Below are 14,397 nucleotides of genomic sequence, written 5' to 3'. Positions count from 1 at the left end.
ATCTGTAGATACAACTTTTTCCTTGTGTTTTCCTTGTCACGGGCAAAATCTGCCTTCTTTTAAGCTTGAGTTAGACTTCTGTGTCACTGCAAATCAGGGAACATATGCATCTATCATTCTATCATTCAAAGACGGTTGCATAGTTGTTGCAGTGTTAACGTTGTTTGAATGAGCCTTGCCTTTTGCCCACCTTCCAACAGGAAATCAGAACCACCAATGAGCATGTAGGATACATATCTCCACACAGCACATAGTTGAGATTTGGGAAGTAAGCACATTGACCCATCTGCAACCTATGCTTAGCCATCAAACCCTTTGTTGCCTAGGTATGTGTTGACGTCAGTGTGCAGTTGTAGACAAGTCTAAATCAAGCTTTAGTGTAATTATGGTTCATCATTATATTCATCTTAACAGTAAACGTTTATTCCAACAGGATTGCATTGGGAACTATAATTTAAATCATTACGAGGCTGTTATGGAGGCAGTTCATTTATTCTGTGGAGTTAACAGGCATTTAATCTTTCCACGGAGGATCCTTTTCTTAGTGGTTATTTATTTATGGAAGACGTTTATAAACTATCCTACTTGAAACTAGAACAACTTTCATAGCTGCTTTCATGTTTGAGTTAATCAAGTTTCCCCTTTGGATGATATTTACAAAGTTATTTTTTAGAAGCTCTGTTCTCCATGCATGTGATGCAGCTTGGTGAGGCTCCAGCAAATGCATTCATTTTGTCTCCTTTGACATCATCATACAATCCTTTGATAGGGACCAAGCACCTCTGCTATATCTATATTAATCTGTTTTCCTGGTGACCCAAATTTTGGTGTGAACATTGAAGACATCTCAATAGTCTCATTCTTAGACATCTCAATGGGCTGAGTTCTTTCACACATCTCTTGATGACCTCAGCATGCACACTTCATTCTATGCTTTATTTTCTCCTATTGAGAGGAGTTCCGTCTCCCAAGTCATCCTGATTACGTTCTATTCATCTGGAACAAGTCTTCTATTTAATCTTGATTCCTTCCATCCTACAGCTTGGAGAATTCTATTCCATAACTGCTCAGGAATATGGGAGAGGGGATTATACAACAAATAAATAGAAATCCTTTCCGGTATTTGGAAAAACAATTCAATATTTGGTGATACAGGTAGTCTTCACCTTATGACCACAGCCAACCTCAAAATTTCCATTGCTAAGCAAGAAAGTTGTGAAGTGATTTGGGTCCCATTTTACAATCTATTTTTGCCGCAGTTGTTAAGCAAATCGTCACAGCTGTTAAGTGAATCATGACGTTATTAAGTGAATCTGCTTTCTCCCATTGACTTTGCTTGTCAGAAGCCAGCTGGGAAGGCTGCAAATGGTGGTCACAGGACCCTGGGACAGTTGCCAAGTGCCCGAATTTTGATCATGTGACCATGGGGATGCGATGGGGACCATCAAGTGAAAACTGATCATAAGTCATTTTATTTCACTCATAACTTGCCGTTGTAACTTCAGACATTCACTAAATGAATGATTGTAACTCAAGGACTATCTGTATCAGATCAATCCACCTACTTTGGGCACTCAAATGAGTCAGAAAAATCTCCACCCATTATCGGCCTTTCATTTCCATTTAAAACAACTTTCTTCTTTTTTTCCCTTCACTTTTTTTTTCTATCCACTGGAATCTCTACCAGTTCCCATCTTAAGCCGCTTTTTTTTTCTATCGATGTTAATACTGACCCCTATGAACTCCTGGCTGTTCACTTTCTCTTACTGAGCAAAAGGTTCTTGAAGAGCTCCCAGGGACAGCGCTATATGGTCTTTAGAGTAAAGCTTCCCAAAACTTTTCATTCATTATTTGAAACTGCTTAGCAGAAAGTCCTTATTTAAGTGTTCTTGTTGTGACTGGGTGCTGAGTTGTTACCCAAAGAAAAACTACTTTTACCCAAATTGGTGGTGTTTTACTCTGGTTTGAAAAGCACTGCTTTAGAGAAATTCTCCTTTTCTTACATTCCATATGAACAAAACAGTTTCTTTGCTTGGATGCCACTTTCCTTCCAAAATTACTATTTTTCCCAGCCTCTCAAGTGTTTGTACATGATTTTACTGAGATTGTACAGTCTTGTTCTTCAGAAACCAGGATTTATTTCTGCCTACCGAAGCCACCTTTATAGAATAAGGGCGGATATACAGATACAACCATGAAGTTTTGTTGAAGGCTGGCTAAGCAACAATCTTCTTTCTAAATTGTACTGTTTTAAAACAGCAATAAGAGGGACACGGTGGTTCAGTGGGTTAGGATGCTGAGCTTGTCGATCAGAAGGTTGGCAGTTTGGCGGGTCGAATCCCGAGTGCCGCGTAACAGAGTGAGCACCTGTTACTCGTCCCAGCTTCTGCCAACCTAGCAGTTCGAAAGCACGTAAAAATGCAAGTAGAAAAATAAGGACCACTACGGTGGGAAGGTAACAGCATTCTGTGCGCCTTTGGCCTCTAGTGATGCCGGCCACATGACCACGGAGACATCCTCAGACAAGCGCTGGCTCTTCGGCTTTAAAACGGAGATGAGCACCGGCCCTAGAGTTGGAAATGACTAGCACGCATGTGCGGGGGAACCTTTACCTTTACCTAAAACAGCAATGACCACTGTGTAGTTTGCATAATTGGGGAGCAAATAGCATAATTTGCCTAGGCTTTTTGATTATTATTTTAGGGGTACATCCAATAAACATCCATTTTAGTAAACTATGTAGACTATTTTGGATTTTAAAATAATACTGTGTCTTATTTGACAACAGTGTTAAAAGACAGTTCTTCAATAATGCAATCAAGATGTTCTTGCTATTTTAAGAAACGGTTCTTTTAGACAGCAGAATGAAACAAAGTTATTTAAAAAAAACAAATGGCATAAAATTATTTCAGAATAATTTAGCGCAGGAGAAGAGAATAATTTAAATAATTTAGTGTAATAGAATACAATAAGTCAAAAAATTGAAATATGACCATGATGAAGTGTACTTGTTTTATGACTATTATGTAAAATAATCAAGTTAAGCTGAATTATTGGACAAATTATTAATGATAAAAATATATAAAATTTATCACTCCTCACTTTTTTCCAACTTTGAAAGCTCCCTATGGCATTCTGGATATATATATAGAAGAAATAATTATGTTGGTTAGTAAAAGAAGATATATTATATGTGTATCATTATGTAGCGTCTTGCCACTGGCTGCTGCTGATAAGATTATGCTGTTGATATAAATTTAGGATTAATTCTTTAATTTGGGGAGGAGGAAGAAGAATTTGTGCATTTTAATAGCTCATTAGCCTATAATCAGTTCAACATTTTGAGGGCCACACCTCTCAAAGATAATGAAATGTTCGTTAACAAATTAAAAATTAGCCTAGTATGTGGCACTTTTTCTTTTCCATACTGCCAAGTGTCACAGGATTGTAGCGAGTTTTTTTAAAAAAAACAACAACAATCAACAAATGAATAAATTCTGCAATCCAGACATAAGGCTAGAAACTGAAAGATGGACGTTTATGCATTGTCTATGCTACTTTCCTCCATGTAAAGACTTAGTTATTTATTTATTTTATTTATTTTTGGGACTTATATGCCGCCCTATCTCCCGAAGGACTCAGGGCGGCTAACAACAATAAAAAACAACAATACAAAAATTAAAAAAGAATTAAATAACAGCCCCAAAATAGATTAACTACACAGTTAAAAAATTAAAAATTAAAACATATTTAAAAACCCATCGTCAATCCAGGTCAGCCTGATGGAAGAAAAAAGTTTTGAGGTCGCGGCGAAAGGACCGGAGGTCCGGGGCCATCCGAAGCTCAAGGGGGAGTTGGTTCCAAAGGGCTGGTGCTCCCACAGAGAAGGCCCTCCCCCTGGGGGTCGCCAGCCGACATTGTCTGGCCAACGTCACCCTGAGGAGGCCCTCTCTGTGTGAGCGCACTGGGCGATGGGAAGTCGTCCCTGGTAGCAGACGATCCTGTAGGTTCCTGAAAAATTATACTAATTTAAAGACACGGCTGGCATGTACCGTCTTCATTAAGGAGTAATGGCAACTATCATATGGATTGGAACCCTAGTGTTGAGAGTAGAGGACACCTCACTTTTGCAGTTGGCAAAGTGAATACATCCAGTTTTATCTATAACCAGGGGTAGGCAACCTTTTATCTATAACCAGGGGTAGGTAAACCTCAACTCCCAGAATTCCTGAGCCAGCCGTGCTGGCTCAGGAATTCTGGAAGTTGAAGTCCATGAGTCATAAAAGAGCCAAGGTTGCCTACCCCTGAATTCTATACAATACTGTAGGAGCTTTTCTCCCACAGCAGAGTTCACAGAGTGATGTCAAAATGATGCCTTGTGTGATGATGTCACATAAGGTCCGCTTTGTCTTTTTGCAGATATATGGGGATTCTGAATGATTAGCTATCTGCAGTGCTAATTTTTGGGGGGAAAAAAACCAAAAACAAGTTAACATTAAGTAAGGAAAGAGGAAGAAGGCATCAGCAGTGATACTTAGTTAGATGTCAAACTTTTCCCCCCCGATCTACCACGTGTAAGTGGTTCCTTCATCTTGCCATCTATCTTCAGTGTCTTCCTATGAAGCCCCTTCTGTTTGTTTATATTGTTCTTATATAGTGCATTAATTTAGCCCTCTTGGTAAGATCTGGATATTGCATAGTAGTTGTTCTGTACCAGCCTGCTACCGGCCCTGCAGAAAAGGCAGGGACAACCCCTTTACAAACGGCAAGAGGCTGGAATTAAGCCTGCCAAATTTATTAAGATAAAATAGAGCAAAACAAGACACCAACCATGAAACAGGAGCTATGAAACAGGAACTAATCAAGCGGTTGCCTTCAGCAAACCAGCCCTCCCACGCATTCCCCTTTTATACAGTTCAGGGCGTGGCTTCTCTCTGCCTCCTTCCGAGGTGCCCCATTGCCTTCCTCTGTTTACTCCTGATTGACTGCCTCCTGCGTCGGGCATCCTTGAACAGGGCCAGCTGTGGGTCATCTTCATCCACACTGTCAGGCTCACACAGCTGGGTCTCCGTCGTGACCAGGTGGGAGGGGCCTGGCTGAGGGCTCTCATCAGCAAGATCTTCAACCCCCTCAGCAAGCTCTTCAACACCCCCCTCCTCCTCCTCTGAGTCATCCGACCCAACTCCCGAACCCACAGGCTGACCCTGAATCACAACAGTAGTGTGGTTCTATTATTTGCTACTTTTTTAAAAAAAAATGTTGCTTTTTAAATTCTGTTTAAAATTAGATTCCCTGCACAGGCATTTCAGATTGAATCATATAAGCAGTTAAGGATTCATATTAGGAAATCCTTTGGTGCCAGTGGGCTACAGCATTCTGCCAGAGAGGGAAAAGAGACTTGACAACCTTAGCAAAGAGTATTGCAGCCAGTGGAATTAACTCTCTTACTTATCTCAAAGTAGGAAAGAGGAATAAAAATGTTGAAGTAGTAATTCTCTAATTTAGCCAATACTGGACTGCAGACATTAACAAGGTGGACTTTTCGCAAACTGGGAATCTTTTCTTTGCTAGTAGAGATGTAAGAAGCCTAGAAATGCTTGGCAACCATACATCTGCCTAGTCTCTGCTGAGCTTACTTTGCTCTATGATTTTATTGTTGCCTCTTGGCTCTTCATCAATAAGAAAGACAAGAGGGACCAGAGACAGGAATTTGGCTTTTTAACTGAACTGGAAATGAAACACTGCTTGAAAATGAAACTTGTTTTGCTCTGCTGTGTTAATTAAAACAAAATTACAGAAGATGTTTTGTTTGCTATGGGATGGATCAGAGCCTGTGAATCCACAAAGCCCTTGTGACAAAGCCATTATGTTATTTCAGTGTTAAGCCATTTCTCTATTGTGCTATTCCACTGTTTAACTATTTTATCTTCGCACTAAACCTGTAGTAGACGTAGATTTATTACAAGGAGAATGCTGCCCGTTGAACAGTCTAGCATTATTTACAGTTCTGACCACTAGTATAGCACCATCATAGTTCTCTCTATAGGGAGACAATCTCAAAAATTTACAAGTAGGGCTGATTGGAAAGAACTGGAAAGAAGGAACATGCCTGTGTCAACCTGAACATTGGTCAGATCTAACCCTCTACGGATGCCCTGATTTCACATCTGACAGTGGGTGGTGAGATGTAACAGATTTTACACATCTTGCACCCATCTGTGGTATCTGAAGCACAACATCCTGATTCAATCACAGTTTTTGTTCCATACAATATTAACCTTGTGAACTCTAAAGCTTCCTCCTTCTGTTATGTATTCAAGATGGACCGTGATTAATATTTATATGTTACTTATATGTAAGGGTGCAGGTTTACATGCATGTTGCATATAGCATGTTTAAATGTTTGTTATGTATGTGTACAATTTGAGAGCAAGCAACTAAATTTCATTTTTAATGTGTGCCATTGTGCCCACAGTAAAAAATGACAGTAAAGGTTATCTATCTATCTATCTATCTATCTATCTATCTATCTATCTATCTATCTATCTATCTATCTATCTATCTATCTATCTATCTATCTATCTAATCTATCTATCTATCTATCTATCTATCTATCTATCTATCTATCTATCTATCTATCTATCTATCTATCTATCTATCTATCTATCTAGGACAACTTGAACCTATCCCATTTATATATTCAGAGTGAAATAAAGGCAACATGGAGTTATCATAAAAAAAAAATCTTTCACACCAAGTAGATTTGTGGCAAATTGCTTTTTGATAACTGCTTTTGTAAGCCCCTAAAATCTGAGGTGGAATTCTAATTCTGTTTTCCTTTCCATTTTATTTCCTTTTCCATTTAGTGGTATGCTTTGACGCCAAGATAAATTTTGATGACAATGCTGAGTTCAGGCAAAAAACCATATTTGCCATGGATGACAAATCTGAGAATGAAGCAATAGAAAATGAAGCTGCCCATTACGACTTAAAGTACATAGGTCTGGATGGAAACATTGCCTGTTTTGGTGAGCAAAATCATCCTATTGCTATTTCTTCCTGGTCTGGTCTGAAAAACTATACTGTATGCCTAACATCACACATCTAAACAGAATTGGATCAAACGTCTCTACAGACACTAATGACAAACACCTTAGAAGTAAAGGGTTGTTTTCAAAACATGAAAAAGTATTGGTTTTCTAGGGAGAAAGACCTTCATGAAAAGAAAGCAACAATTCTGCTATGGGCACTTGTTAATTGTCATGCCTAAATTTCCTGTTTTGCATAAAGAATTGTAGACTACAGTACTGTTTTTAATCCTTAATCTGCACCTAGATTAATCCCACTGGTGCATTAGCTCTATGAACACCACAGTTACCATCAGCAATTGTATTGTGGAATTCCTTCCTTCCTTCCTTCCTTCCTTCCTTCCTTCCTTCCTTCCTTCCTTCCTTCCTTCCTTCCTTCCTTCCTTCCTTCCTTCCACCTTTTATTATTTTTTTATAAATATCTGAAGGCATTGAACCTACATAATTCTCCCTTCTTCCTCCTTCGGGTTGTTCCCACGCAATAACCCTGTGAGGTAGGTTGGTCTGGCAGAGAGAGTGTCGGGCCCAAATTTGCCCAACTGGCTTTCATGTCTAAAGCAGGACTAGAACTTTTAATCTCCTGGTTTCTAGGCAGCACCTTAACTGTTAGCTTAAATTGGCTCTCTAATTGGCTCATGAGCCAGAGTGTGCTAACACGGTATGAGCCCAGGGTATGAACCTATCCTTATACAACCACAACTGAGTCCAAAATTTCTGTTGTTAAGTGTAAAGTGAGACATTTCTTAAGTGAGTCTTGTCCTGTTTCACGACTTTCCTTGCCACAGTTGATAAGTGAATCACTGCAGTTGATAAGTTAGTTAAGTGGATCTCGCTTCCCCATTCACTTTGCTTGTCAGAAGGTTGCAAAAGGAGGTCACATGACCTTGGGACACAGCAACGATCATAAGTAGGAATCAGTTGCCAAGCATCTGAATTTTGATCACATGATCATGGGGATGTTCAAAAGTTGCCACTGAAAAATGGTCCAAGTCCCTTTTTTCAGTGCCATTGTAACTTTGAACGGACACTAAATGAACTGTGGTAAGTTAAGGACTAAAAGGGACGTGGTGGCTCAGTGGGTTAGGACGCTGAGCTTGACGATCAGAAAGTCGGCAGTTTGGCGGGTCGAATCCCGAGTGCCACGTAACAGAGTGAGCGCCTGTTACTCGTCCCAGCTTCTGCCAACCTAGCAGTTCGACAGCACGTAAAAATGCAAGTAGAAAAATAGGGACCACTCCGGTGGGAAGGTAACAGCGTTCCGTGCGCCTTTGGAGCCTAGTCATGCCGGCCACATGACCACGGAGACGTCCTCGGAAAAGCGCTGGCTCTTCGGCTTTGAAACGGAGATGAGCACCGGCCCCTACAGTCGGAAACGACTAGCACGCATGTGCGGGGGAACCTTTACCTTTACCTTTAAGTTAAGGACTACCTGCATTATAAGCTATCTGAAAAGATCTATATTTTGTACAGTATTTTTTTTATTGAATTTCTTTTATATAACCACCCATCTTACAAAGTGACTCTGGACAGTGAACCCAATTTCAAAAAAAATCCACATAAATAAAAAGCAACAAAAACATACAGAAAAAAGTATCCAGGAAATTTTTCAGAATGGTTTGGCTGTTTTCAGAAGGCTTCTGTTTTTCTTTTGTATAATAATACCAAGGCAATCACTACAGAAGTTCAAATCTTCATTCACATAATTCTTTTTCTGAAAGAGATTGCTTTCCAGGGTAAAAAAAATATTGATACTACTTTTGGTTTTTTTTTACATTAAGCAACCACTTAGATAAAATGATACAGAATTTAAGTTTCTGTATTGCTTATGAACTATAATCTGAAGCTATAAAAGAATGCATTATCGCTGATGGCTGAGATTCACCAAACTTTGTAAGTGGGATATTTCTGATTATTTATATATATTGGATCTTCATGGCAGCAGACTGCTCTGGAATTTCCTGCAGAAGAGCTACTTGAGTTTCTGATACTATATATAAACAACTTCAGAATTTTCCACATCATTTCTCTCTTCAAAACAATCACATGTGTCTGTTTTCATTTTGTCATAGCATGATATTAGGAATGAAATTACACTTTTTCCCCCCGCATACAATATTTTCCCAATTCTGTTTTTTGCTTCCCATGACTGGAAGCTGAGTTGTGTGAATATATGTTTATGTAACCTAGATCCTAATGTGAGCTCCTGTGGTATTTCTATTATAAACAACAAAAAAATGGCACATCTTTCACGGCATGTTTATCCTTTAGTGGGAATCCCAGGATTGCAATTTAACTTGGGAGTTCATAATTCCTTTATCCCAATGGAATTTTCCTACTTTGTCATTTGGATTTTGGCAAAATTATCTATCTATTGATTTTATTATGTTTCATTACAAATTTGATTATGTTTTGTTCATGTTAATAAAACAAATGTGTCATACATATTAGATGGTATATATTATATATATTGAAGTATACATTGGCAGTAAAGGTAGTCCTTAGCTTACGATCACAATTGTGCTCAAAATTTATGTTGCTAAGTGAGAAATTTGTTAAGTGAGTTTTGCCCCATTTTATGACTTTCCTTTCCATATCTGTTAAGTGAATCACTGCAGTTGTTAAATTAGCAACATGGTTGTTAAGTGAATCTGACTTTCCCAATTGATTTTTCCTGTCAGGAGGTCGCAAGAGAGGATCACATGGCTCCAGGACATGGCAACTGTCATAAATATAAGTCAGTTGTCAAGCATCCGAATGTAAATCACCTGTTTAAAAATATGTCCAGCAAGATTTAAGGTGCTGGTACTTACCTTTAAAGCCCTACATGGCCTAGGCCCGGGATATTTGCAGGACCGTCTGCTGCCGGGAACAACTTCCCATTGCCCAGTGCGCTCACACAGAGAGGGCCTCCTCAGGCTGCCGTCGGCCAGACAATGTCAGCTGGCGACCCCCAGGGGGAGGGCCTTCTCTGTGGGAGCGCCAGCCCTGTGGAACCAACTCCCCCATGAGCTCTGGATGGCCCCAGATCTCCGGTCCTTTCGCCGCAGCCTTAAAACTCCTTTTTCATCAGGCTGACCTGGACTGACGACAGGGTTTTTAAAAATGTTTTTTAATTTTTAATTGTTTAGTTTAACTTATTTATTGGGGCTGTTTATTTAATTTCTTTTAACTTTTGTATTGTTGTTTTTATTGTTGTTAGCCGCCCTGAGTCCTTTGGGAGATACGGCAGCATATAAGTCCCAAAAATAAATAAAATAAATCAATCAATAAAGTGTTGAAAATGTAGACAAAAACCAGGCACATACTATCATCTTTGGTGGACATGCCCTAAAGCCAAAAGATTTTGGTCAAGCATATAGAAATATGTTTAGAGAAAATTATTTAAAAAAAACATATAGATTTTAAGCCAGAATTATTTTTGTTAGGTATAATTGTAGAAAATTATGAGAAAGAATGTGTATATTTAATATTACATGTATTAACTGCAGCAAGAATTGTATTCGCTCAATGTTGGAAAAATGCAGAATTACCAAGAGTTAGTCAAAAAAAATTATAGATTGTGCAGAAATGAAAGAGAAAGAAGACTCAGTATACTTTAGAACATGGGATACTTTTTATCAATGACTAGAAAAAAAATGAGGTGGAGAGAAAGGAATTTAACATGCATTAGTAAGTTACATTTTGGAACCCAGACAATGCGTTGCTAATAAAATATTAAGAATTTGTTACTATAAAAATTTAATAAAAAAATATATGTAAATCACCTGACCATGCTGTGATGGACATAAGTGTGAAAAATGATCATAAGTCACTATGTTCAGTGCCGTTGTTACTTCGGACGGTCACCAAACAAGCTGTTGTGAGTCGAGAACTACCTGTATTTGGTATTTTGCTTGCTGATGCTGTGGCTTATTCATTCAGTGTTTCTGTGGGCCCTCCCCCTTTTTAAAAATAACTCAGTAAATTGAGACACCTTGAATGAGAGTAATAGGACCTGGAAGCAAATGTCCAATTTTCCATAGGTTTATTTTTTTTCTCCATCTGTTCCTTCTTCTGATCTTTTTCTTTTATCTTCTGTCTCTCTTTCTCTTTTGGTTTTGGCACCTTGGATCTACATTTGCACGTGTTCATATTTCATCTTGTAAAAAAACCCCCAGCAATTTAATTCTCTTTAATTACAGTAAATGGTGCTGGACTTGCAATGGCAACCTGTGATATAATTTCCCTTAATGGTGGGAAGCCTGCCAACTTCCTGGATCTTGGCGGAGGTGTGAAAGAAGCACAAGTGTATCAAGCATTCAAATTGCTCACTGCAGATCCCAAGGTAAAAGAAAAAAAACACCTTTTGACAGAAGATTTCTTAATACATATCGCTGTAAATTGGTGGTCCTCGACTTACAACCACAACCGACACCAAAATTTCTGTTGCTGAGTGAGACATTCGTTCAGTGGGTTTTGCCCCCTTTTGGCGATCTTTCTTGCCACAGTTGCTGAGTGAATCACTCCAATGTTTTTGCTTGTCCGAAGGTTACAAAAGGGGATCACATGACTCTGGGACACTGCAACCGTCATAAATGCGAGTCAGTTGCCAAAGTGTCTGAATTTTGATCACATAACCATGGGGTTGTAAGTGTGAAAATCGGTCATAAATCACTTTTTTCAGTGTTGTCGTAACTTCAAGCGGTCACTAAAGAAACTGTTAAATGTCAAGGGCTACCTGTATTGTTTTTCTAAATCCATAAATGTACCCTAAAAATGTAAAGTGTGAAACTGTGACAATTTTGCTGTTCCTTCTGAAGATGTAATAGCTACAAGTCTCATCTCCTCGATCCAGTTTACGGTAGCTTCTCATCTGCTGGTTTCATTCTAAAATCTCAACAGTTCAAATGAGCAAAAAAAAGTCAGATAGACCAGGGATCTCCAACCCCCTGTCCGTAGACCAGTACCGGGCCACAGCATGCCAGCATCCGGTCCGCACAAACAAGCAAAGCCCCACCCATGGGATGCAGGCAGCACACAAAACCATGCACTCTTCGGTCTGCGGAAAAACCTTTCTCCACAGAACTGGTCCCTGGTGCCCAAAAGGTTGAGGACCTCTGAGATAGACCTAAGCAATCTTGATCCACAGGCAGCCCCCAACTTGCAGCCATTCGTTTAGTGACTGTTCAAAGTTATCATGGCACAGAAAAAAGCGACTTACAACCGGTCCTCTCACTTAGCGGTGTCCCTCACAGTCAGGTGATCAAACTTTGGATGCTTGGCAACTGGCATTTATTTGCAACAGTTGTAGCATCCCAGTGTTATGTGATCACCGTTTGCGACCTTCCTAACCAGCTTCTGGAAAGTAAAGTCAATAAGGGGGAGCTGGATTCATTTAATGACCGCGCAATTCACTTAACAACTGCAGTGATACACTTAACAACCGTGGCAAGGAAGGCCATTAAATTGGGTGCAAATTACTTAACAGTTGCCTCGTTTAACAACAGAAATTCTGGCCTTAAGAATTCAGCATTAGAATATACAAGTTGTTTAGAGTTCTAAGTGTTCTCCAAGCATCTGTGTGTTCCTTTTGCAGCAGGTAACTAGGTGGTCTTCTGCTTTTTATTTCTTCTTTGCATAGGTGTCATTTGCTATCTGTTGTTTCCTTCTCTGTTATTAGTGTTATTGTTTCATTGCATAATCTGCCAGATTATTATTATTCTGATCAGCTCCATCCGTCTCATTAAGATACAATGCTAGCAGGAAATATATATGCTTTCATACATTTTTCAGCTGTATAAAATCACCTCCTATGGATGAAGGAGTACCCATTTTTCTGGATAAATGTATCCAAAGAAAGGTTGGATATTAAATTGTAGAACAGCAGCAGCCAGTTTAGTTCAGTTTCTTTGGTTTGGATGTTCACAGCAGATGGATGTTCTCTTGATTTTAGTGGTAAGTCTCAGGAAACTTTTGGAATTAGGACTTGATGACAGGGTTTCTGATCAGACACTATCCAAATATACTGGATTATCACTTCCACACCTGTTAACTTTGCTGGTTGTGGATTATGGTTATTGCAGTTCAACACATCCGGCTGGCTTGACAAATGATTGACAGGGCTGGTTTATTGGAATATCTGCTTACGTTGATCCTTTTTTAAAAAAAAACTAAAAAAACCCTTCTGTCTCGATTTTGTTGGATCCTTCTTTTATCTGCTCCTTATTTCATTGTTTCTTTGATCTGTTTTATTTAATATTGCTCGCTTGCCCTCTTGATGTCTGCAAAATATTTATCTTGTTTCTTGAACACCAGAGAAACACTTTGGTCCCCTGATATAGAAATTTAATTAAATAAATAAAATAAATAAATAAATTTGTCCCCTTACCTCTTTGTTCCTTTGTTCCATTTTTCTTTAAATGGCCTTGGCTCCTGTTCCTGCCTGCACTCTGCTGCTCTTTTCAAATGCGTCTTCCCTAAACTTTCCCCCTACACAAGGTATGTTTCCTCCCTGCCTGCCTCCCCCACCCCCCACCCACCCCCCAAAAATTGGCCTGCTAAAAGCTGTGTTTGCCTTTGGGTGCTTTGCTAATAGGAATGTCAGGTCCTGACACGCAGGTACCATTCGGGTGCCTGTAGGTTTGTACGTTGCGGAGTTCAAATCGTAAAGAAATTATTGCCATCCTTTAAAAAATCATTAATTCTCATTCTTTTCACTGTGTTCTCTGTACTCCAGCTATTGTTCCCTGTTATTCTCCCGCCGGTTCTTTCCAAATGAAGTGCTTTCCAACTGCTAGTCCCTTGGTCCTTCCTCATGACTGATTTTAGCTTCTACCCTTTTGGCACTGCTATGGCTGGGTTGATTGGTTCATGCCAACAAGCCATCTGAGATAGCTTTTTCTTTTTTCTCTCCTTCCCTCCCTCCTCTTCTTCCTTCCCCCCTCTCTCTTTCCTCTCTCTCTCTCTCCCCCATCTCTCTTTTCGCCTCTGTCTCTTCCTCCTTCCCTCCCTCAGTTTGAAAGGATAAATATTGAATTGGGGATTTTCATGGATGTATTGCAAGCAATCAGTCTATCAGAGTTTTGGAAGAATGTCACATTTCCTTTTCTGAACAGTAGCTTATCCTGCCATATAATTTAAGCCCCTCCCCCCCAAAACCTATTTGAATAGAATGGCTGGAAAGGTATTTGACATGCTTTAAAATCTGGTTCCTGACCTTCAGGGGTTTTTTTCCAGATCTTTTCCATGACGTACAACACACATATCCCCACATATCATTTATTTAAATGCTGTCCTCTCCTCTTCCTTTAAGTCTGAATGTGACAGTTCT

At 39.4% G+C, this 14,397-nt stretch overlaps 1 protein-coding gene across 1 annotated transcript in view; it reads left to right on the top strand.

Annotated features, from left to right (window-relative positions):
• The window catches only part of SUCLG2 (succinate-CoA ligase GDP-forming subunit beta), a 254,905-nt gene that overhangs the window by 158,332 nt on the left and 82,176 nt on the right, over positions 1-14,397 (top strand). Inside the window, exons 8-9 of the mRNA XM_083355183.1 lie at positions 6,867-7,028; positions 11,270-11,412. Of these exons, the coding sequence (XP_083211309.1) occupies positions 6,867-7,028; positions 11,270-11,412 (305 nt within the window). The remainder of the gene's footprint in view (positions 1-6,866; positions 7,029-11,269; positions 11,413-14,397) is intronic.

This window comes from Vipera ursinii, assembly GCF_947247035.1.
Source record: "Vipera ursinii genome assembly, chromosome: 2".
Taxonomy (NCBI): domain Eukaryota; kingdom Metazoa; phylum Chordata; class Lepidosauria; order Squamata; family Viperidae; genus Vipera; species Vipera ursinii.
This window is presented reverse-complemented; position numbering and strand designations above follow the sequence as displayed.